General features: G+C 44.3%; 1 protein-coding gene across 6 annotated transcripts in view; it reads left to right on the plus strand.

Annotated features, from left to right (window-relative positions):
* Positions 1-26,037, plus strand: part of MAP3K10 (mitogen-activated protein kinase kinase kinase 10) — a 93,107-nt gene that overhangs the window by 38,194 nt on the left and 28,876 nt on the right. For all 6 annotated transcript variants that reach the window (XM_077285551.1, XM_077285554.1, XM_077285549.1 and 3 more), the window contains 3 exons: positions 19,479-19,659; positions 20,906-21,054; positions 21,197-21,372. In XM_077285551.1, the coding sequence (XP_077141666.1) occupies positions 19,479-19,659; positions 20,906-21,054; positions 21,197-21,372 (506 nt within the window). The remainder of the gene's footprint in view (positions 1-19,478; positions 19,660-20,905; positions 21,055-21,196; positions 21,373-26,037) is intronic.

The raw sequence follows: 26,037 nt of genomic DNA on the forward strand, positions 1-26,037 counted from the left end.
TAAAACTGACCTGCCAGTATGATTCTCCAGGTCTTTACGAGTTTATAGACACCAAACATGTCTAGGTTCTTTTTTATTTAAAGGGAATCTGTCACCCCAAAAATCGTATATGAGATAAGGCCACCGGCATCAGTGGCTTATCTACAGCAAAGTACTGCAGTGCGCAAGCGCCGGGCCTCTCTGACCTTTCCCGGAGCCTGCGTATTGCATTACTTTGCTCTGCCCTCAACAGGCCAGACAAAGTACGCCTGCGCAGGAGCCGCAGCGGGAAGAAAAGAAGAGGACGTCATCGTATGAAGGTAGGAGGCCGGCGGACCCGGACCACGACCCCCATCGGATCGGACCGCACCGGACCGCCCCTGGGTGAGTATAATATAACCTGTTTTTCTTATCTTTCAGGTTACATCGGTGGCTTATCTACAGCATTACAGAATGCTGTAGATAAGCCCCTGATGCCGGTGGCCTTATCTCATATACGATTTTTGGGGTGACAGATTCCCTTTAAGTGGTGAAAAAAAAAATCAAAAGTTTGTTAAAAATAAGAAAATTGCATAATTTCCGATACCCATAGCGTCTCCATTTTTTGTGATCTGGGGGTGGGTGAGGGCTTATTTTTTACATGCCGAGCTGACGTTTTTATTGATACCATTTTGTGCAGATACGATCTTTTGGTCACCCTTTATTGCATTTTAATGCAATGTCGTGGCGACCAAAAAAATGTAATTCTTGTATTTTGATTTTTTTTCTTGCTACACCGTTTAAAGATCAGGTTAATCCTTTTTTTATTCCTAGATCGGTCGATTCTGAACTCTGCAATACCAAATATGTGTATGTTTTTTTTTTATTATTGTTTTATTTTGAATGGGGGAAAGGGGGGTGATTTAAACTTTTATATTTTTTTAATATTTTTAAAAACATTTTTTTTTAGTTTTGGCAAGCTTCAATAGGCTCCATGGGAGACTGGAAGCTGCCATAACCAGAGCAGAATATCTCACTTGCTATGAGCACCGTCCACTGGGTGGCACTCGCAGCAAGCCGGCAGTGACAACCATAGAGATCTCCAGGAGACCTCTGGTTGTCATGCCAGCCCATCGGTGACCCGCGATGACGTGACGGGGGTCACCAGTAGGCGGATTTCCGGCTCGATGGCTGGAAGCGCGCATTAAGTGCTGCTGTCAGAGTTTGACAGCGCCATTTAACTGGTTAATAGCCACGGGTGGATTGCGATTCCACCCGCGGCTGTTCAGGGCACATATGTTGGCTGTTCAAAACAGCTGACATGTGCCGGGAAAGATGTGGGCTCACTGCCGGAGCCCACATCAAAGGAAAAGAAGCGACCTGCGCAGCACTAGTACGGCGCAGGTCGTGAAGGGGTTAAAAATTGAAGCAGCAAAGTTTGTTAAACTCAAAATTTGTGTCCCTTCTCAAAACTTTTAGCCACTACTGTAGAGCCAGATAATGCCATATTGTGCCTACAAATGGCTTAAAAGTGCCCACATAAAGTTATCCAGGGCCCAGATTGCACGCATTCCCTTGTAAGGAAATGGGGCATATTGCCCACGTTCCCCCTTTAAAAAAACAAGTGTAATCTTATACTGTGTACTGTCAATTATATGTGTTAATGATGTTGGTATTGTGTGTTGCCCAACAGTAGGGAGAGTGAGAATTAAATATTGGGACTAGCCCAGAGTGGGAGGGGCTAAGGTGAAGGGACCGAAGCAGTTTCCTGTCAGAACGTCAGGAAGGGCCTAGAGTGTATAGAAAGATCAGGACGCCTAGCAGTATGGCCCAAGGTTTATAGCTCACAGAGGTAGTACTGAGCTGGGATGTGGTGAAGTAAAGAGGAACAGTAAAGATAAAGAATAAGCGAGTAAAGAGGAAGGAATTGAAACTGTGTGTGGATAAATGCTCCGTATTGTAAAGGAAACATTCAAGTTATGTACCTGCTCTCTCCTGTATATAATCCCCACCAAGTTATTGTTTGGTAAAAGTTTATTTTTGACTAGTGGTCTCCCTCATGGAACTGTCCAACATCTGATCCTGGCCAACCACATTCATTGGTTACATATGGCCTGCAAGGGCGTAGCGCCTCCACAGCTCAAGTCCACAAACCCAGCTAGGACCCCACTTTCATGTAAGAGATGAGTTCTAGTGATGGGCGAACCCCCCGATGTTCGGGATTGGCGGGTTCACCCGAGTTTTTTTGTAAAGTTTGAGTTCGGGGCCGGAGATGACACGAACTTGTGTCCAAACCCCGAACTCGAACTTTACATACAGTATATCCCACCCCTTGTAGATTGTGAGCCCTCGCGGGCAGGGTCCTCTCTCCTCCTGTACCAGTCGTGACTTGTATTGTTTAAGATTATTGTACTTGTTTTTATTATGTATACCCCTCCTCACATGTAAAGCGCCATGGAATAAATGGTGCTATAATATTAATAATAATATATGGGATGGGGTGGGGTGAGCTGTAAAAAAAAAAAAAAAAAGCAGAAAATTAATAATAAACATTATAATTATACTTACCTGTCCAGCGACGCATCCTCCCGTCCCGCTGTCTCCCAGCCGCATCTGCTTCCGGGGCCGCTCATTAAGTGCCGGCAGTATTCACTGCACTCAGCAGTCTTCGGCTTTTTCCGGCATTGTTCGTGTGGTGATTTCAAAGCACGAACACTGCCGGAAAAAGCCGAAGACTGCCAAATGCAATGATTACCAGTGCAAGGTAATGAACGGCCCCGGAAGCAGATGCGGCCGGGAGACAGCGGGACGGGAGGACGCGTCGCTGGACAGGTAAGTATAATTAAAATGTTTATTATTAATTTTCTGCTTTTTTTTACAGCCAGAACTGGACCCAAACTGGAAACCCGTGTTCGTGACCTTGTGACCGAACACTATGTGTTCGGTACGGTCTCAAACTTTACAGTTCGGCTTCGCCCATCCCTAATGAGTACCTCACCCACGACTACCGCCCTTACCAGAAATGAACTTTCCTACAATTTACAAAAAGATTATATTGCCTTATCCAGGTTTACTATATAGACTGTTGTGTAATCTAGGACTATTACGCTGAAATCAGGACACTTATAGGTTTTGTCTTAAGATGAATCTTCAGGGGCTCACAGCTCCTGGCCCCAGACGGCCTGCTTTCCCGGTGGCGGTCCACTCCTAAAGATTGACATCTCAAACCAGCAGCATGGTTGCATCCCAGGTCTGAACTGTGCTTTGCCTGAACAGCATGGGAGAAGTGTGAGGGGACTGAGGCTTGTTGTATCCGACCCTTGACCAGCTTCAGAGCGGCACAAACAGGCTGTAAAGCATAGAGCCTACTCATACTGGCGCTCCTTAGGTAACCATCCACTGTTGGGAAAAGTTGTCATTTTGAATTCACTTAAAAAGTTAATATGATGTCTGGATGCTTTTCTTGAGTGTAATAATATAATGAGATACGGCCACTAAATGACTGTGGATGACTTGTTAATCCGGGGATTTATTATACAATTTTTTCCTTATATGACGACAATTGGTGTCTGCCTCTTCGGGTTTTGCCTTCCTCTAACAGGGTTTCCTTTTACCTATGGTAACAAATATTAGGATGTTTATGTGCCATTGTTAGTGTTCACTTTTATTTGGCTTCTTTATTAATGTGATCAAAGTTTAGTAGGAAAACTTTTCATTGGTTCAGTGTTGTAGTGCAGTATCATGTCTAGATATTATAGAAGCAATGTCCATTACTAGTGGGGTATGGCAGTGTCCTTGGCGTAGTGCGGGCTGACCAGCACTTGGGGGAAGACAAGTATTTTGCCTATAACCTGTAACATACTTGGTAGTGGAACCACTATGCTGTGGACCGAGAAGAGTCTGGAGGGGCACGACTAGGCAAACACCTGACTCTTCGCTAGAGCCCCTGATGGTGTGGTTAGCGTTGGCTCCAGATGAACACCAGGTTCTACCCCAAGACAAACCTCGGACGCACGGCAGCTGACCCCCAAAGGTGCAGGAAGCTGAAACAGCCAGGAATGGGAAGGCTCGACTATTACAGGCAGACACAGCACAGCTGGTATACAGGAAGGCACAGCAGATGAAGGCAGACACGGCTGGTATACAGGAAGGTACGACAGGTACTGGTGCGTACAGGCAGGAACAGACAGGTACAGGTGGGTACGGGAAGGAATAGACAGGTACAGGTGAGAATAGGCAGGTATATTACAACCAGGGACCTGACAACTAGTATGCGTGCAGAAAACTGACAAAACACATTGGTCAGGCGCCTCCCAACGGGTGGAGGTACCTCAAATAATAAGTGTCTCCCAGCCATTGGCTGGGGACACTTTTAAATGATGTTCACTTTCAGAGACTGGGAGTGTGTGAGTGCTCTAAGCGCAGTGCCCATGGATCTGGCAGATATGCGCACACCCTGCTAAAGCGCAGCAGCAATAGGAAGCGCTGGCTGGGGCGGTGAGTGAGTCGGTGTCCCCACCAGAGAAGAGAAGGATGGGAATCGCATAGTGATGCCGATGCTACAGTACTCCCCTTTACACCCCTCTTCTTCCGGCTTTCAAGAAATCTCTCCATAAAGAGAGGGGCATGGATGTTATTGGGCTCCCACGACCTCTCCTCAAGACTGAATCCCTTCCAATCTACAAGTAAAAAGGTTTTTCCTCTTACCATTTTTGTGGTCAGAATATTCTCTTCCTTGTAAACATCTTCCGAGCTGACTGGAGCAGAAGTGGTACCAGGGTGCTTGAAGATGGAGCTAAATACAACAGTCTTGAGGAGATATACGTGGAATGAATTGGGGATATGTAAAGAGACCAGTTGCTTGAAATTGTAGGAAACGGTATTTATCTGAACCTTGAAAGGACCAATAAAGCAAGGACCCAACTTGTACGAAGGTAGCTTGAGACGGCCAAACTTTGAAGAAAGCCAAATCTTGTCCCCAGGATGAAACAGAGGCAAATCTAAATTCCTCTTATCAATATGTCTCTTCATCTGTTGCAAAGAGTTCACTAATGGGCCTTGGTGTGCTCCCAAATTCCAGGAAAGCCCTTGGTGAGCGTCTCGGCTGCAGGAATGTCGTGGGTAGTAGTTACAGGGAACAGAATATTGGGGTGTTGATCATGTGCAATGAAAAACAGAGATTTATCTGAGGATTCACTCACAAGGTTGTTATAGGAGTCCAAGGCAGGAGTCCAGTCCAATCACTGTGGTGAGCATTGACAAAATGCCACAGGAAGTTGGTTAGGATTTGGTTGACACACTCTAGCTGACCATTGGATTGGGGATGGTAGTCTGAAGAGAAATCCAGAGTTACATTTAGTAGCTTAAGCAGGAAGATGTTAACTGAACGCCTCTATCAAAAACTATATGGAGAGATAACCCGTGAAGGCAGAAGATATGTTGGATTAACTTATCAGCAAGCACAGGAGCAGAAGGTAGACTGGACAAAAGAGTAAAGTGGACCATTTTTGAGAAGCAATCCACAACTACCCAAATGACGGTGCTTCCGGACAAAACTGGAAGATCGGTAATGAAGTCCATCGCGATGTGCTGCCAGGGAACTGAGGGCATGGGCAGAGCATGTAACCGACCCAACGGAAGCTGTTTCTGAGTTTTATTCTGGTCACAGGTTGGACAGGTCGAGACAAAATCCACAATATCTATGTGCAGAGAAGGCTACCAATAATACTGAGAAATGAGAAGAGTCATTTTCTTCTGTCCAGCATGATTAGTCAATTTAGATGAGTGACCCCACTGAAGAACCTGCTTCCTGTCTGGTTCAGTGACAAAGGACTTTCAGGATGGAACCCGAGACAAGTACACCAGAGCGACAGTAAGCATCTTGATGTGTTGAGGCTACTCTTCCTGGTCAGAAGACAGAAAGGACCTAGAAAGCACATCCACCTTGATGTTCCTGTCCTCCGGCCATAAATGGAGAACAAAATCAAAGCAGGTAAAGAACAAAGACCACCTGGCTTAACGCAGATTTAGCCGCTGTGCGAACTGTAGATATACTAAGTTTTTGTGGTCAGTATAGATAACTACTGAATGAACCGCTCTTTCAAGTAGAAAGCGCCACTCCTCCAAAGCCAATTTAATCATCAACAGTTCTTGATCACCTATTAAGCAGTTGCATTCTGGAGTCGAGAAAGCTTTGGAAAAGAAACTGCAGGTTACCATGCAACCGGTAGTAGACTTCTGAGTAAGAACGGCACCAGCCCCAGAGGAAGAAGTATCCAACTACAAAAAGAATTGTTTAATACTGTCAGGTCTTTGCAGCAGAGGAGCTGAAGAAAAGGCCTGTTTTAGGGAGGCAAAGATGTTTTCTGCCTCCGGAGTCTATACCCTAGTGTTAGCACCCTTGCGGATCGGGGCATAAATTGGGGCAGTCTGAGAGGAGAAATGTGTAATGAACTGGTGGTAGTAATTGGAGAATCACATGATTGCTTTCAGTCCATCCAGACGAGGCCACTCCAGGACGGTGGACACTATCTTGGGATCCATCCTCAGTTAGGTCTCTGAGATGATGCATCTTAGGAAGGGAAGAGATGTTTGCTCGAAGACACACTTCTCAAACTTGGCATACAAACTGTTCTTCCTCAATCTCTGCAGGACCTGGCGAACATCCCTCCTGTGTGAGGGCAGATTGGGACATAACACCAATATGTCGTCTAAGCAGGCCACCACACACGAGTAGAGTAGATCCTGGAGGATTTTGTTAACCAGTTCTTGGAAGATGACTGGGACATTGCAGAGCCCAAACGGAACTACGTGATACTCATAATGGCTGTCCCGGTTGTTAAAGGCAGTCTTTTCATATGTCTATATGCCTCCTGCAGATCAAGCATAGTAAAGACTCTGGACCCTCTGAGATGATCAAACAACTCCGAGATGAGGTGCAGAGGATACTTATTCTTGATAGTTATCGGGTTGAGGCCCCTATAGTCAATATAGGAACAGAGTGAGCTGTCCTTCTTCTTAATAAAAAGAATCCTGCTCCAGTAGGAGAGGATGACTTCCGGATAAATCCTCTAGCTAGATTCTCCTTCATAGATTTGAACAAGGCTTGGGTCTCCGCCTGAGAGAGGGTAGATATGTCCTTGAGAGGGAGGAGAACCAGGGAGAAGGTCTATAGGGCAGTCATATGGCCTGTATGGTGGTAAGTCTCCACCTCCTTCTTATCGAAGACGTCCGCGTAAGTCCAATAAGCGAGAGGCAAGCCAGGAAAATTTGATGGAGTAGCCGGAGGTCGAGCAGGATGGATGGGGGCAAGACATTTGCCTTGGCAAGACTGACCCCAACTAAATACCTCTCCTGATCTCCAATGCTTGTAACCATTGCAGGCTCACGAAAAGAGAATGAGACATACCTGGTAGCACATAAAAGGAGATCATCTCCTAGTGCAACCATTCCTACCCAAAGTTCTACTGGCTCGGAAACTAAAAGAACGGCTTCAGAGAGAGGTCTCCCATCCACATATCTTACCACCAAAGGACTCTGGGGACATAGTATGGGGATCTGACTCTGGTCCACCACGGCCTGTTGTATAAAATTTCCTGCGGAACCAGAGTCCAGATAGGCCGGTTCAATTAGATGGGTGTTGCCACAGGAAACAGACTCTGACAGAGTCAGCGGGGGGAGAGGAGTAGTTCTCACCCAAGGTAGCCTCTCCGACTGGCCCTAGGCTTTGGAGTTTCCTGGCCTTTCAAAACCGGAGCAAATGATATGTTCGGGATTACTACAATAGAAGCACTTCCCCTCGGCACAACGAACCTCCTGATGATGCTGGGCCGGCTTCACCCAGTCAACTTGCATAGATTTGGAGGGAAGTGTTGAAGCTGAAGTCTGCGGAATGATTGGCCTTTGAAAAGTAGGAGTCAAGTGCATAGGGTTTTTCTCTCAGACTACTTCCTTGGAACGCTCGTGAAACCTGATGTCGATCCGGGTAGCCAGGGATTCCAGGTTATTTAGGGAGGTGGGAATATCTCGATCAGCCAACTTGTCCTTAATTCTCCCCACCAGGCCCTCTCAGAAGGTGTCTACTAGCGCCTTGTTATTCCAGGCGAGCTCGAAGGACAGGGTACAAAAACGAATGGCGTTCTGGCCTACGGTGAGATTTCCCTGGTGCAATTTGAGGAGGTAGGATGCTGCGGAGGAAATACAGTTTGGCTCATCAAAGACCTTGTGGAATGCTTCTAGTAAAGTCTGAAGGTTGGAGACTAGGGGATCCCCTCTCTCCCATAAGGGGTTGAGCCACGCGATAGCGTTGCCACTAAGATGGGACATAATAAATTGCACTTTGGCCCAGTCTCATGCGAACTGATGTGCCAACAGCTCAAAATGCAGTGTTCACTGATTGATGAAACCGCAACATTGTGTAGGATCACTGTCAAATCGTGGTAGGGCAGACAGATGGGGTCCGGAACCAGGAACATAACTGGTAGACTGAAGAGTCACAATTGAGGTTGCCGCAGCTTGGACAGGAGCAGATGTGGCCACAGATGTCAGCGTGTCCAAGTGGGTGCTCACAGTCCGCAGATAGGACATGATTTTGTCCTGCTAGTACTTCTGACGGGAGATCTCTTGGTACAGGTCAGATATTGGAGGGGATGGAGAGCCAGCAGGTGACCTCAGCAATTTGTAACGTACATGGTAGTGGAACTACTTTGATGTGGACCGAGGAGGACCTGGAGGGGTATGACTTGATGAACACCTGACTCTTTGCTAGAGCCCCTGATGGTGTGGTTAGACTTGGCTACAGATGAACCCCAGGTGCTACTCCAGAACAGACCTCGAACACATGGCAGCTGACCCCTAAAGGGACAGGAAGCTGGAACGGCCAGGAATGGGAAGGCTCAGCTAGTATCGGCAGGTACGGCTGATATACAGGAAAGCACAGTAAGTGCCATCAGGCAAGGCTGGTATACAGGAATACACAGCAGGTGCTGATGGTCACAGCTTGCATACAGGAAGGCACAACAGGTACTGGCAGGCTGTGTCTCCATTATCGTGTAGTAGCAGTGCTCTTCTCTAGCCTATTGGTTGTGTCTCCATCATGGCGTAGTAGCATTACCTATCTCTGGCATATTGACTGTGGTAAAAAGGTCCTTCTCTGGCTTATTGGCTGCATCTCTATCATGGTGTAGTAGCATTGCCTTTCTCTGGCCTAGTGACTGTGTCTCCATGGTGTAATAGAAGTGTCCTTCTCTGGCCTAGTGGCTGTGTCTCCATCATGATGTAGTAGCATTGCCCTTCTCTGGCCTAGTGGCTGTGTCTCCATCATGATGTAGTAGCAGTGCCTTTCTCTGGCCTAGTGGCTGTGTCTCCATCATGATGTAGTAGCAGTGCCTTTCTCTGGCCTAGTGGCTGTGTCTCCATCATGATGTAGTAGCAGTGCCCTTCTCTGGCCTAGTGGCTGTGTCTCCATCATGATGTAATAGCAGTGCCTTTCTCTGGCCTAGTGGCTGTGTCTCCATGGTGTAGTAGAATTGCCTTTCTCTGACCTAGTGGCTGTGTCTCCATGGTGTAGTAGAATTGCCTTTCTCTGGCCTAGTGGCTGTGTCTCCATGGTGTAGTAGAATTGCCTTTCTCTGACCTAGTGGCTGTGTCTCCATCATGATGTAGTAGCAGTGCCCATGTCATGTCACGTGTAGTGTCACTGGCCCCATGTTGTAGTGCCCATATCGTGTCAAGGTGTAGTAGTGCTGTGTGAGTGGGAGGTGTGCGCTGCACCACTCCAGTATCAGTACACGTTGACCTTTCACACACTCCTCTACTCTCTCCTGAAACCTGTTTGACTTTCTCCTCTGTGTCAAGATTAACCCTTACATTGCCATGACATCCATTCACTTGTTATTGTACGTACGGTACTTACACAAGTCCCTATAACTGAGGTAAACACATATATAGCTTGATTATTGGTTTATTAGACTCTCAGCCGAGGTGTGAATGGCTTTTCTGGAGGTAAAATATTTTGTGTTGTGAGTTTGTCAGGAAGGGTTAATTCCTCAAAGGCTTCCTGTCATTTGTATATACCCGGCCATTCTTTTGCATAAATGTTCTACGCTAGACATGGTGACTATTGACACAGTAAATTGCCGCTGGAGAGCTCTACGTTTTGTGCATGTATATTTGTCTGTGCAGGTACCTGTGATACTGCACTGTTACTTGAGGCCTCAGACCTTGAAGGAGGTGCAGCGAAGAGACGAAAAAGTCGGCTGAAAATGACCATGATCGTGACCTCACAAATATGTAGAAATATCTGCTTCTATGTTATTTGGGCTTTCTTGGAATCAAGTGGTGTATAAAATAAAAATGCAATCCCTCCCACCCAAACAGAAAATTAAATAAAAATTGGGTAACAACCAATGTGGCTGCTGAAATTTCGCATTGGGCAGCACGGTGGCGCAGTGGATAGCACAGCAGCCTTGCAGCGCTGGAGTCTAGTGGTGGCTGCAGGCAGCCTGCAGTAAGAGATGTCTCACATCTATATCTATGCAGAGGATTTGGAGCTCTGTATCAGGAAACCAAAGTTCTTACTGCTTTAACCCCTTGGAAAAACAACCGTTTTTGCACTTACTTTATTTTCCTCCTTCCATACATCAACATTGCCGTATGAGGGATTGTTTTTTATTGGGCCGGGTTGTAGTTTTGAAGGCCGACATTCACTTTACCATATAATGTACTGAAAGACAGGGAAAGAATCCCCAGTGAGGTGTAATGGAGAAAAATCTCAATTCTGCAATTTTTTTGTGTGTAGTTTTTGTTTAATTTTTATGACCTTCATTGTGTAGTAAAAATTACATATCGGTATGATTCTGGCATTTCATGTTTTTTTCATGGAGTTTACTTTATGGGACAGATATTATATTTTGATGCGGTTACAGCAATATCAGATATGCATTTTTTAAAAATTACCCTGTCTTTATTACCCTGACATTTTTCAGATTTTTCATTACATACACATATATATATATATATATATATATATATATATATATATATATATATATAATATATATACATACACTCACCGGCCACTTTATTAGGTACACCTGTCCAACTTCTTGTTAACACTTAATTTCTAATCAGCCAATCACATGGCGGCAACTCAGTGCATTTAGGCATGTAGACATGGTCAAGACAATCTCCTGCAGTTCAAACCGAGCATCAGTATGGGGAAGAAAGGTGATTTGAGTGCCTTTGAACGTGGCATGGTTGTTGGTGCCAGAAGGGCTGGTCTGAGTATTTCAGAAACTGCTGATCTACTGGGATTTTCACGCACAACCATCTCTAGGGTTTACAGAGAATGGTCCGAAAAAGAAAAAAAATCCAGTGAGCGGCAGTTCTGTGGGCGGAAATGCCTTGTTGATGCCAGAGGTCAGAGGAGAATGGGCAGACTGGTTCGAGCTGATAGAAAGGCAACAGTGACTCAAATCGCCACCCGTTACAACCAAGGTAGGCCTAAGAGCATCTCTGAACGCACAGTGCGTCGAACTTTGAGGCAGATGGGCTACAGCAGCAGAAGACCACACCGGGTACCACTCCTTTCAGCTAAGAACAGGAAACTGAGGCTACAATTTGTACAAGCTCATCGAAATTGGACAGTAGAAGATTGGAAAAACGTTGCTTGGTCTGATGAGTCTCGATTTCTGCTGCGACATTCAGATGGTAGGGTCAGAATTTGGCGTAAACAACATGAAAGCATAGATCCATCCTGCCTTGTATGGAGCATCTTTGGGATGTGCAGCCGACAAATCTGCGGCAACTGTGTGATGCCATCATGTCAATATGGACCAAAATCTCTGAGGAATGCTTCCAGCACCTTGTTGAATCTATGCCACGAAGAATTGAGGCAGTTCTGAAGGCAAAAGGGGGTCCAACCCGTTACCAGCATGGTGTACCTAATAAAGTGGCCGGTGAGTGTATATATATATATATAGTGTGTATGTATATATATATATATATATATATATATATATATATATATATATATATATATATATATATAGTGTATGTGTATATATATATATATATATATATATATATATATATATATATATATATATATATATATATATATATATACACATATATATATATATATATGTATATATATATATATATATATATATATATATATATATATATATATACAGTATATACAAATATATGCACTGCTGTAAGAAATGATGGGAACACTTAAACAACACAATGTAACTCCAGATCTATCACACTTCTGTGAGATCAACAAGTCTAGTTATGAAGCAACACCAATTGTGAATCAATTTCTCCTGCTGTTGTGCAACTGGAACAGACAACAGATAGAAATGATAGGCCATTAGCAAAACAGCTCCTTTAAAGAAGTGGTTCTGCAGGGGGTGACCACAGACCATTTTTCTGTTCTAATTTTTTTGTCTGTTGTTTTTGTCACTTTTGCATTCTGTCATTGCTCGCACCCCTAGAGGTACAGTACAGTAGCATGAGGCGGTGTCTACAACCCACAGAAGTTGCTCGGGTAGTGCAGCTCATCCAGGATGGCACATCAATGCGAATTGTGGCAAGAAGGGTAGCTGTGTCTGTCAGCAGAGTGTCCAGAGTATGGAGCAGATTCCAGATGACAGGCCAGTATACCAGAAGACATGGAGGGGGCTGTAGGAGGGTAACAACTCAGCAGCAGGACCTCAACCTCCCCCTTTGTGCAAGGAGGAACAGGAGGAGCACTGCCAGAACCAGGACCTCTAGCAGGCCACAAATGTGCATGTGTCTGCTGAAACTGTCAGAAACAGACTCCATGATGATGATATGAGGGCCTGACATCCACAAGTGGGTGTTGTGCTTGCAGCCCAACACTGTGTAGGGCAATTGGTATTTGTCAGAGAACACCAAGATTGGCAGATTCAACATTGGTGCCCTGTGTTCTTCACAGATGAGAGCAGGTTCACACTGAGCACATGTGACAGACGTGACAGAGTCTGGAGAGCGATCTGCTGTCTGCAACATCCTCCAGCATGACCCATTTGGCAGTGAGTCAGTAATGGTGCAGGGGTGCATTTCTTGGGAGGGCCGCACAGCCCTCCATGTGCTCCCAAAGGAAGCCTGACTGCCATTAGGTACCGAGATGAGATCCTCAGACCCATTGGAAGACCAAATTCAGGTGCCCTGGGTTCTTTCTGATGCATGACGACAATGCTAGGTCTCATGTGGCTGGAGTGTGTGAGCAGTTCCTGCAAGATGAAGGCATTGATGCTATGGTCTGGCCTGCACGTCCCCCAGACCTGAATCCAAACAAGCATATCTGGGACATCATGCCTCATTGACATTCACCAACGTCACGTTGCACCACAGACTGTCCAGGAGTTGGCAGATGCTTTAGTCCAGGTCTAGGAGGAGATCCCTCAAGAGAACATCCACCGCCTCATCAGGAGCAGGTCCAGGCGTTGTAGGGAGGTCATACAGGCACGTGGAGGCCACACACACTACTGAGCATCATTTCCTTGTCTTGAGTCATTTCCACTGAAGTTGGATCAGCCTGTAATTTGATTTTCCATTTTGATTTTGAGCATCATTCCAAACCCAAACCTCCATGGGATATTAATTTATGATTTACATTGATAATTTTTATGCTTTATTGTTCTCAACACATTCCACTATGTAATAACTAAAAATTTGCAACTGGAATATTTCATTCAGTGATCTCTAGGGTGTGGTATTTTAGTGTTCCCTTTAATGTTTTTGAGCAGTGTACATACATATTATGTATAATATGTATGTATAATATACCTAATAATGATGAAGAGATAGGAGGAGCTTTACTTTAAGCTGACAATGCTTTTTTTCATTTTAGAGTAGGTGATGGATGAAATGACAGGGCTTGGAGAAAAATATTAAAGTTATATCAAAGAATTGAGAAATCTATGGACTCGTTTTACAACATGCTGTAAATGTAGCAGCGATCAGCTGATTGAAGAAGGTCAAGATACTGTTCCATCCGCTGGGGAGGGTTCAAATAGCAAGACATTTCCCGTACAGATGCTATTTAAGGGTAAATTCACACATGAGGCCTGCAGAAATAAATGGTACTTGCTGCTATAACAGTCCCATTCAGATAAATGGAACCGATTTTAGATTGCAGGAATGTTTACAAGAAATCTGCCAGGTATAATTATCAACCTAAACTTCTACATATCCGAAGCCTTGGGACATTATTGAAATCCCCACCAATCAGATAGTGATTTCCTGGCTTATAGATAGGTCATGAATATGTCAGTCCTTTTTAGCCCCTTCAATGTATTTGTACCTTTCATAAGAAAATGGATGACCCCGCTCACCCCTGTATTGTCCCCTCTGCTGCCGGCATTCATCATCTAATTTGTGTGGTCTTGCCTTTTTACAATGTATTTGTGTTCTCGGTGATGTTTTCAGCGGACTCCACTTTACTTCTGCTGTGTCGGGCATTCTATTGCCAGTGTGTCTGAACGCTGCTCGGTTTAGTAATTCAAGTATTTGTTTGACTTTTCACGTTATTAAATTGATTTCCTAAGTGATTTGTTTTTTTTCCCTAAATATACAAATGCACATTTGCATGAAACAATTCTATAGAAAATCAGCTAGAATTCCCTATGGAGAAGTGACCGTGTATATTTTGTTATTCTCCTTTTTGAAGTATCTTCAACTTCTATGTAGAACAATGGATCTCCATAGTAACAGACTACAACCCAACCCTGTGTAGTCTGATCCACTAGCGTACACAGACAGAAAAGGGCCCCTGTGCCAGAGCAGTACATGGGCCCTTTGCAGTCCAAGGGCTCATTATAATGCAAAATGTCACCTGTTTTAAAGGTAGAAATGGCCTCCTTTACCTCGTGGACACTTGTGATGCTGCACAGGTGGCATCAATGATATATACAATCTAGTCTAATCATCGAGATCGCTCTTTGGTGTATCCCCCATTCTTCTTCCTTGCATAAATTTGCTAGATAAGGCAGAATTAGAGGAAAGGTACAATATATGGGAGGATCAGACTACTCGGAATTTGCTTGTAGTCTGTTACCATGGAGATGCATTGTTAATTTGTATTTCATTTTTAGATACATTGGAGCGAGTACGGTAATCAATTTTTTTGCAAATGTGAACATAGCAAAGTTGTCGTCAAATCCACGGCACATTTAAATTAACGCAGCGGATATTCTCCACGGTGTGCAGATGAGATTTTTACCTAGCGCTGCTTCTGTTATATGCAGACTGAAAATCCACTAGGTATGCTCCATGTGTGAACGTATGCTTATGATTGATATTGATAATTACTGTGTATAACCGGAAGCCTAATCACCCGCACAAGGAGGTGTGAACACAGCCAGAGTCTGACCAAGCATGCAATGTGCCCAACAGTGGTCAACTGAACTATAAATTCTCTTGTAACTTCCAAGCTGTAAGTCTTAGGCATCGTGCCCCATCTAAAGCTTACTTTCTTTTGCACCAGACCCGAGACCTCCTGGATCAGTGCACCATCCTTCAGAGTACTATGTCTGAGTCCAAAAACCTAATTGCCTACGCTGTAACAAAGGTTTAGAGACACTCAATAAATATCTGACTTTACTTCCAAGAACGATTGGAATAACTTCACCGGTCTTACAGGACTGAAATTACACGACACTTACAGGGCACAGAGTAGTCAACCAGTTTCTCTCAGGCTGAAGCAGCTCATTATTAAGTCTGGTCCAGCTACTACACAGCTCTTCCCAGGTCTGAATCGTTGCCCTTTCATTCACAAGATCATTTGTGAGGTCAGAACCTGATATTGAGGAGAGGCCGGGATCATAATCTCCATTCTAGTTCAGCCCAAAGGTGTTAGACAGGTCTGAGGCCCGGGCTCTGTGCGGCGCTCATGTTCTTCCACCAAACTCCCGCAACCATGTCTTTACAGATATTGTGCACTGGACACAGCCATGTGTAGGTCTTTCCCAAACGGTTCCCACAAAGATGGAAGTTATAATTGTCCACAATATCTTGTGCTGAATCATTAAGATTTCCCTTCACTGGAACTAAGGCCCCGTCTCACATAGCGATTTACCAACGATCACGACCAGCGATACGACCTGGCCGTGATCGTTGGTAAGTCGCTGTGTGGTCGCTGGGGAGCTGTCACACAGACAGCTCTCTCCAGCGACCAACGATCAGGGGAACGACTTCGGCATCGTTGAAACTGTCTTCAACGATGCCGAAGTCCCCCTGCGGCACCCGGGTAACCAGGGTAAACATCGGGTTACTAAGCGCAGGGCCGCGCTTAGTAACCCGATGTTTACCCTGGTTACCAAAAAAACAAACAGTACATACTCACCTTTCGGTGTCCCTTGCCGTCTGCTTCCTGCTCTGACTGAGCCGCCGTACAGTGAGAGCAGAGCGCAGCGGTGACGTCACCGCTGCGCTCTGCTCTCACTGTACGGCCGGATCTCAGAGCAGGAAGCAGACGGCAAGGGACACCGAAAGGCGAGTATGTACTGTTTGTTTTTTTTGGTAACCAGGGTAAACATCGGGTTACTAAGCGCGGCCCTGCGCTTAGTAACCCGATGTTTACCCTGGTTACCAGTGAAGACATCGCTGGATCGGTGTCACACACACCGATTCAGCGATGTCAGCGGGACCTCAACGACCAAAAAAAGGTCCAGGCCATTCTGACACGACCAGCGATCTCACAGCAGGGGCCTGATCGCTGGTACGTGTCACACATAGCGAGATCGCTACTGAGGTCGCTGTTGCGTCACAAAACTTGTGACTCAGCAGCGATCTCGCTAGCGATCTCGCTATGTGAGACGGGCCCTTAAGGGACCAATTCTGATCTCTGATAACAAGCCCATAGTATTATCCCTTCACCAAACTGTACAGTGGACACTATACAGTCAGGCGGGTAACGTTCTCCTACCATTCACCAAACCCAGATGCGTCCATCAGACGCCAGATAGAGAAGTGCAATCCGTCACTGCACAGAACATGTTTCCTCCAGAGTCCAGTGGTGACAGCTTTACACCACTCCATTTGATGCTCAGCCAGCATGGTGCTTGGTGATGTAAGGCTGCATGAAACTGCTCGGCCATGAAGCTCCCGGCGGGGGCGCAGTGCTTGTGCTAATGTTAATACCAGAGTAGGTCTGGACTGTGCAGTTATGGAGTCAGCAGAGCGTTGGTGACTTTTCTGCTCTCTGCTCCTCAGCACACGGCCCCCCGCTCTGTAATGCTACAGGGTCTCCACTTCGTGGCTGCTGTTCTTTCCACTTCTCAATAATATCACTCACAGCTGATGGGGAAGATGTAGGAGGGAAGAAATGTGATGGATAGACTTGTTACCACGGTGGCTCCTATTACAGGACCGTGCTGTTATCAGTGAGCTCTGCACCACCAGCCGTTCTTCCACATATTAGTAAAGGCAGACGGAATGGCGGGGGGCCGGATGTTATACACCGGGGCAATGAGGCTGGAGGTTATACACCGGAGACGAAGGGCCGGATCTAATACACCAGGGCCGCTGAGGGGACTAAAGTTATACACTGAGAGGCGAGAGGCCCGATGTTATTCTCTGGGGGAACGGGACTGAAAGAAGAAACGGAATTCATTGAGTAAGACGTGTCCCATATACTTTTCTCTGTATAGTGTGTATATGTATGTACCATATATCCTCTGTAACGTACCATAGTTTGCTGTTTCTGGTGACGTACCTTTAGTTCTTAAATATTTTCTTGCTGGGAAAACAAAGCATAACACCAAGACGCCCAGTGAGAGCCAAACCATCTAAGGTTTACTATGTACAGTACGAGTGCCAAGACCTGTGCTGTATATATTCTCGAGTAAAGAACCACCTTGAAAATTGTAATGGAAGAATCTATGATAAAAGGTTACAAGACATTTATGAGCTCCATAAAAGGCCCGGGCTCCAGATCAATCAGATATTTCCCTTCATTGATGATACTTCGCTACTTGGACTAATCGCCATTAATCCTTCCTATAATAACCGGTCTATATGTTCTTGCATTGTATATGCAAAGTGTGCAAGCAAAAGAGGGAACGGTGAGGAAAGATTTTGCATCTCACAACCCAGAATCCTGCACATCGGGGGAAGCAGCCTTTGTCACGGATCATTTCAGCTTTTTAAGGACAAGTAATTATTAACAGGATCGTTCTCCTCTTTTTATAATATCTTAGACTGAAACTATAATAAACACGAGACACACGGACACCGTCAAACTGTTTTTTATCAATCCGGTGATCACCCGTAGAAATAATTCACCCCAGGTTTCCAAACTGTTTCCTAAGTGGTCTAACATCACTCCTCTCACTATTTATCAATCTATGACCGACCAGATTGTGTAATTTTGGGATTGTATAGTCACATTATGGTGGTACTATTATTTGGTTACTGTTTGGCGGTATTATTTTTATGCTTTATGACTGGTACTAACTAAATGCCCATGTAGTTTTACTTACTGAACTACCAGTCATCCAATGGTACTCCAGATGTTGTAGATTTTTACCAACACCTCTGCTGTGCACGTTTTTTTCCGACAGTCATATAGGTAAAGATTGGAGCGATGGTTAGGCATGTGCTCCTCCTATCAATTCAAGCCCCGTAGTTAGGATCGCTGGGGGTTCCAGCCATCGGACCATAAGCTATTACCTATCTAGGAAATAACCTTTTCATTTGAAACTAATCCAGAGTAACGGACCACAGCAGCAAACGTCTCCTCTAAGTTTCAGTGGAGCTTGTCTTCTGCTGGGACTCATAGGATTGGGTGTGTGAAGGAGAGAATGAGACAAATGTATTCTATAAACCCTGGTAGACATTGGGACTAAATGATGGTCCCATAGTGGCAAAATTGTCTTCAAATCCAAGCAAAAACTACATTGAGTCGTTGTGATCTCTCCTTGTTTATGTGGACGTCCACTGGTTTTTCCCGATTCCGCCTAGAACTCCAATTAAATGGGTTATTCTGTGAACTGTACCTATCACCCATCCACAGGGTAGGAGATAAATGCATGACCAGTGGAGGTTTGGCCATTAGGATCATTAGGACCCCCTTTCATGCCACAAATGGGGCAGTAGTGAGCATGCCTGACAACCACTTCAATAGACAATGAATGGAGTAACGGTTCCGCATGCACTCTACTGTTCCATTCACCCGATGGACGTGGAATTCACATTTATGGCCTTCCGGACCCCACCAGTCATACATTAATCACCCACCCTGTGGATAAATGATAAGTATTGATTGTGACACAGACCCTTTAATCGTATTTCTATGAAACAGTGGAATATGTTGGCAACAGTGAATAAATGCAGTTCCTGGATCATCTAGTGCTGGATTAAAGTTGGAGTTGGGTTACAATACCATAAATGAAAGCAATATAAATGTCTGTTATTAATAAGTCAATAAGTCGATTTTACGAAAATCATGTATTAATAGACCTGCCTTCTGTCTCTCCCACCTACAGTCTTAATACTTGAGAAGATTGAGAACAACGATTTATTTAACAAGACCTTAAAGATCACAGACTTTGGTCTGGCCAGAGAGTGGCAGAAGACAACAAAGATGAGTGCAGCAGGCACCTATGCCTGGATGGCTCCGGAAGTCATCCGACTTTCTCTATTTTCCAAGAGCAGTGATGTGTGGAGGTAACGTCTGTTTCCTGGTGATAACCTCATTGTTGGGAACGCTAAACGTTCTTGTCTTATCCCAATAGTTCGATGCACCTTTCCTCCTACCTGTTTTCCATCAATCTCTGTCCTGCTGTTCCTTGATTGACATCTCTGGCTTTATAGGAGTCAGAGGAGGGCGGAGGACGGTGGAAAACAAATACATGGGAAGGTGCTCTGATCTGCCCTACCACACCATGGGTGGTATGAACAGTAATTTTATCATAACCGACTCTCTTCAAAGCAAACCTGTCAGGTCAGGATTAGGATTCCCTAAGTAAAAGCAGAGCAGACTAAGAGTTCTAATTAGCATGTCCATGCCATAGCCAGCGCTCAGCAAAGTAAGGAGAACATAACATGAGGGTCCCTTTAATAAAAGGTTTCACCCATTCCAGACTTTTAGCTTTTTGATTGAAGAGTCCCTATCACTATATCTCCCACTTTGGAGGCCCCAAAACACCTGTATATTACTCCACAGTCCATTGGGTTTAAGAGCCCCCGTCATATATTTTGTTGAGGTGTCCAGCTAAATGAGAGACACTTTGGAGAAGCCTGATGGACCCCGTTATAAGTCAGTAAAGTCCATTGGTATGATAGACCCAGCATGCTGTTGGGGTTTCCATTTTTAGCGGATGCAAACATGAATGGAGCCTATTATCTATGGCTGGACTAAAGGCCAGCATACTCATTAGCTGAACCTGCTGATATCGGTGGACTCGGAAGACATTCATTGTGTATGGGGGTCTTCCGCCTCTCCCAAGGCAAATGATGTTAAGAGAGATAAGGAGACGGCATGTCCGATTTCGGACTGCCGATCCTTTTGTTCTCAGTGAGATAACCCCTGGCAGTGGGATTTGGTAGCAACTCTTGAAGGGAGCGCTCCTGTGTATGGAGGAGTCGGGAGAGATGGCCGCCGGCCGAACAACAGGTATCTGTTGGAGAGTTACCTTAATACTGGAGACCTTTTTCATCTCCAAAAGGCTTATTTTTATCTGGCAGAGAAATCTGTGCTGACTAGGATCAGATAATCACGAGGACCAAAGATTGTGTCCTGTGCCTCATAGAATAACATCTCCCAAAGGTGCACATTACTCTCTGCGTCGGCCAGACAGGACACAATAGAAACATTTGGAAGACCTTTTCAGTTCAGCTCTTCATCTTCTGTCTGTTATATAAAAATTAACAATGACTGGACTCAGAATCCATATTTTCTTCTGTCTTGCAGTTTTGGGGTTCTCCTATGGGAGCTGCTTACTGGGGAGGTGCCTTATCGGGAAATCGATGCTCTAGCTGTTGCCTATGGAGTTGCAATGAACAAACTGACTCTTCCGATCCCATCAACGTGTCCAGATCCATTTGTTAGGATCTTAGAAGGTAATCTTAACTTTCGATATGGCAGTAGACTGATGAAGGAACCTTGTGTACAGTCATTGCAACTGGTCCAAGCTTTACCATTTTTTTTATTTGAGTGCAGAAGCCTATGCCATTGTCTTAACCTCCTTAAATATGCTTTCAGCTTGCTGGGACCCAGACCCTCACAGTCGCCCTTCGTTTTGCACCATCTTGGAGCAACTGACCGCCATAGAACAGTCAGCCATGTTCCAGATGCCTCTGGAATCGTTCCACTCCTTGCAGGAAGACTGGAGAATAGAGATCCAGCAGATGTTTGATGAGCTCAGGAATAAAGAGAAGGTAAACCATAGTGTCATGTGTAGGCGAGACGTTCATATTCCTTCCAAAGGCCAACGCCTGAAAATGTGAACCAAGGTGCAGCATTTTATGGTGCCATCAGTTTCAGAAGAAAAAGGAAAACCTGTAATAGTGTAGCTAGATCACAATATTCATGTTGGGGAAAGTGGTCTTCAGACATGTTCTAGTTAATTGGCTCAATGGATTGTGATGTTCTGAGGAACTAATCAAGTCATGGCAGATGCTATAATGATCATAAATCTTGACAGCCAAATGCTCCAACCTGAAATCAATATGGCGGTTATGTCTTCTTTGTTGGAAAGGTCTCAGGTTCTACTACTATCTACCATGGTGTTTTTTTTATTTCTTGTCTCTATCTCTTCTCGTATAGTCTTCAAATGCATGGAAACATTTTTGTGATCATAATCTACACCATATAATGTCTACACAAATTATCGCTGGCCTAATCAAACAGATTAACTAAGAAATTAATACAATCTGTCTGCGACATTCACATTCAGAAGACTCAAAATAGGAGGAAGCTAATCAGATATTTCTTATCTGTAGAGAATTGGGAAACTGAGCAGATGTTTTGGGCAACATCACTGATATAGCTGAGTGTTATTAGACAGGACACCCTGGGCCTCGATATATTAGAAATAGTAAATAGGGTTTTTAATATTTATTACTTATTAATGGACGTAGTTTTTTTCTTCATTCATAAATTGAGGAAAAGTGTCAGATTGCTTTTGGATTTTGGCAAACGATAAGTTGTAATTTAGAATGTTAAGTACCGTATTCATAAAGTCTGAGGTCTTATTGAAAATCTCTTTCTTTGTGATGGTCGTGCCGTTACGTTTCTACCAAAAAATATCTAAAATGGGCATTGTCTACATTTTTGTTGTTTTTCTTTTTAAAGCACCACTCCAGGTTTTATTACATTTTACGGCTGGAATGGTGCCACTAATCTAAGTTCCCTGCACCTAGTCTCATACCAGCCGATGTCTTCATCTTTTGTCAATGCCACTCCGGTCATCTTCTGCAGGTTGTGACATGTCGGATTGCTCAAATGTTTACAAGTGTTTGTAAATCTATGAGAGCCAGAACGAGGCCACAACTAGGCTCTCATAGACTTCCATTGAGAGCTTGTGACCGTTACCTCTGACTTCCGATCAGTCAGGAACTGCTGTCAAAAGATGGCAAAGCAGAACCAGAGCGGTGATTAAAGCAGCTGAAGACGGCGGCTGGTAAGTTTAATACTAGGGTCAGGGGACTTAGAATCATAGAATGGCAGAGTTGGAAGGGACCTCCTGGGTCATCGTGTCCAACCCCCTGCTCAATGCAGGATTCACTAAACCATGTCAGACAGATGTGTCTCCAACCTCTGTTTGAAGACTTCCATTGAAGGAGAACTCACCACCTTTCGTGGCAGCCTGTTCCACTCATCGATCATCCTTACTGTCAAAATGTTTTTTTTAAATATCTAATGTGAATCTTCTTCCTTTCAGTTTCTTTCCATTGCTTCTCGTGTTTCCATGTGCCAATGAGAATAATGATGATCCCTCTACACTGTGACATCCCTTCAGATATCTGTAGACCGCTATTAAAGGGAACCTGTCAGCGGGATTGTGCACAGTAACCTACAGACAGTGTCAGGTTGGCGCCGTTATACTGATTACAATGATACCTGATGATGAAATCCATCTTGTGGTTGTTGTTTAATCTTTATTTTCAGTGTTGAGTTAATGATATGCTCGCGCTCCAGGGCGGCCTGTGGGGGGGGCTTCATGTGGTGTTCTGATTAGGTATTCATCTGTATGGCTTCTGACAGGTCACTGATCTCTCACTGACCTGCCCCCTAGTTTGCATAATGAATATTACATATACAGTATTTATAAAAAAAAAAATAGATGTTGGCGTCATCTTAAAAGTAGCCTGTCACCCCCCCAGGCGTTTTTAACTAAAAGAACCACCTTGTGCAGCACTAATGCTGCATTCTTTGAAGGTGGCTCTTTTATTTGGGGTCCCTTCCAATGCTGCAAAATCAATTTTTATAATTTGCCCACCATACATTTAGTCTGTCCGGCGGGCACGTCATTTACCCCCGGACACAAACGCCTCCCAGCCATCACTCAACCCCTCCGTGCGCCACCTGCTGTGCCTTCATTAACGTCCCCGGCGCCTGCGCTGTAAGTTCCTTTTTCGGGCATGCGCAGTTTGCTTCCCTTCAACTCACATCACATGATGGGAACTTACAGTGCAGGCACCGGGGAAGTTAATGAAGGCAGAGGAGGTGGCGCACGGAGGGGCTGAGTGATGGCTGGGAGGCATTTGTGTCCGGGGGAAAAGACGTGCCCCCCGGACAGACTAAAGGTATGGCAGGCAAATTATAAAAAGTGATATTGCAGCGTTGGAAGGGACTCCAAAAAAAAGAGCCACCTTCACAGAATGCAGCATTAGTGCTGCACAAGGTGGCTCTTTTAGTTAAAAACGCCAGGGGGGGGTGACAGGTTCCCTTTAATGGAGACAATTTTTTTTTTTCTCTAGCAAGATAGCGCTGTCAGCACCTGCGCAGTAGCTGCTATAGGATCGCCGACAGCTGCTTCTGTGCAGGCGCGTCCGGCTCCATTTTCAGACTGATTTTTTTTTTTACTTTATGTATACCATAAAAAAAACAATCATTATAGATGCAGTCATGCTGCCGCACAGATGCCAGCGCCTGGCTGCAGAAGTGGATTTTTTTATTTTATTTTTTAAATATATAATATTCATTATATAAACTAGGGGGCAGGTCAGTGAGGGAACAGTGACCTGTCAGCAGTCTGCATTATGAATACCTAATCAGAGCACCAGATGAAGACCCCCACAGGCCGCCCAAGAGCACGAGCATATCACTAACTCAAAACTGAAAATAAAGATTAAACAACAACCACAAGACGGATTTCATCACCAGGTATCATTTTAATCACGGCGCCGACCTGACAGTGTCTGTAGGATACTCGGGACAATCCTGCTGACAGGTTTCCTTTAACTCTCCTCTTAGGCTATGTGCCCATGTTGCAGAATAGAAGCAGATTTTTGTGCTTCAAATCCGCACTCCCTTGCCAAGTAAAACGCTTGCAGATTTTAATGCATTTTTGTTGCGTTTTTCATGCGTTTTTTTCAAGCGTTTTCCTATACAACTCTCTGGTGGCAGAATCGCCGCGATTCCGCAAACATAATGAACATGCTGCGGAAAAAAGCGCAGCGTGGGCACAGCAATTGCGGAATGCAATTAAAATTAATAGGCTGCATTTTGTTAGCGTTTTTAAGTGTTTCCGCTGCAGAAAAACGCGGCAAAGATGCTTAAAAAACGCAATGTGGGCACATTGCCTTAGCCTTCTTTTTTGCCAGCTAAACATTACTAGATTCATTAACCGTTCCTCGTTCCTTTGCAGTCCGTTCACCATTCTGGTAGCTCTTTTCTGAACTTGCTCCAGGTTGTTGATGTCTTTTTTTAAAATGTGGTCCCCAGAACTGGACACAGTATTCCAGATGACATCTGACTAAAGAGGAGTAAAGGAGGATAATGACTTCACGTGATCTAGACTCTATGCTTCCCTTTTTACATCCTAGAATTGTGTTTGTGTTTTTTCCTGCTGCATCACACTGTTGACTCATGTGAGTCTGTGATTTATTAGTATACCCAAGTCTTTTTCACGCGTGCTGTTGCTTAGTTCTATTCCTCCCATTCTATACATGTAATTTTCGTTTTTTTTGCCCAGATGTAGAATCTTGCATTTCTCCCTGTTAAATGCTATTCTATTAGTCACTGCCCATTAAGTTAGTGACACTGAAATAAAAAAACAACAACGCTGGAGTGGTTCTTTAAGGTTAACCATCCTAATAGAACATAAACTGAGCAGAAAAAAACCCTGTGACAAATCTATGGCAAAATTCACATGAATAGGTGTATATGTACATAGCATCTTATAGATGCAGATGACCCGCTGAGTTTTTCATGCAAAAGATGCATCAGGAAAACATGGGCGGATTTCAACAATCTTTGTGGCGGCTCTGCCGTTGCCATTTTTGGAAGCCTGAAGCGGTTAAAAAAAGTTAAAAAACATACGCGTTGTAAGTGGTTTTGACATTGCTATGCACATGTTCATTCTTTTCAGCACATTTCAGGTGGGTTGAAGATGTTGCTATGGTTTTTCAGTGGGTTTCACCTTATGCATTGTAAAAGGTAAAATCAGCAGTAAAAATGAACAACAATAATTTGTTACAAATATGTATGGTTTTTCCAAAATTCAGACTTGTCTGTAATACATTGTGTTCTACAGCAAATATGAAAAAAATAAAAATAATTGAAAGACAGTGAGAAAATAAAAGCAAATATCTGATTAGTTTCCATGGTGAACACCATTGTTCTTCTTTTCTTAGTTTCCATTCATGGTCCTCCAGATGTCATGGGGCGTGGAGAAAGATTCCCTTAATGTTCGTTCACTGAATCCTTTGTTTAAGTGGAAGTTAGGTTAGATCCATCTTCCAAAAAAAAAAAAAAAAGTGCAGACATTTTAAAAACTTCAAGAAGATAGTTCTAGATTTATATTATAAAATTGATTTTAGCTGCAGATGAGTCTTCTGGATTGTTAGACAAAGTAAATCAAAATATATCTTAGGCTA

Source organism: Ranitomeya variabilis, chromosome 2 (genome assembly GCF_051348905.1).
Source record: "Ranitomeya variabilis isolate aRanVar5 chromosome 2, aRanVar5.hap1, whole genome shotgun sequence".
Classification (NCBI taxonomy): domain Eukaryota; kingdom Metazoa; phylum Chordata; class Amphibia; order Anura; family Dendrobatidae; genus Ranitomeya; species Ranitomeya variabilis.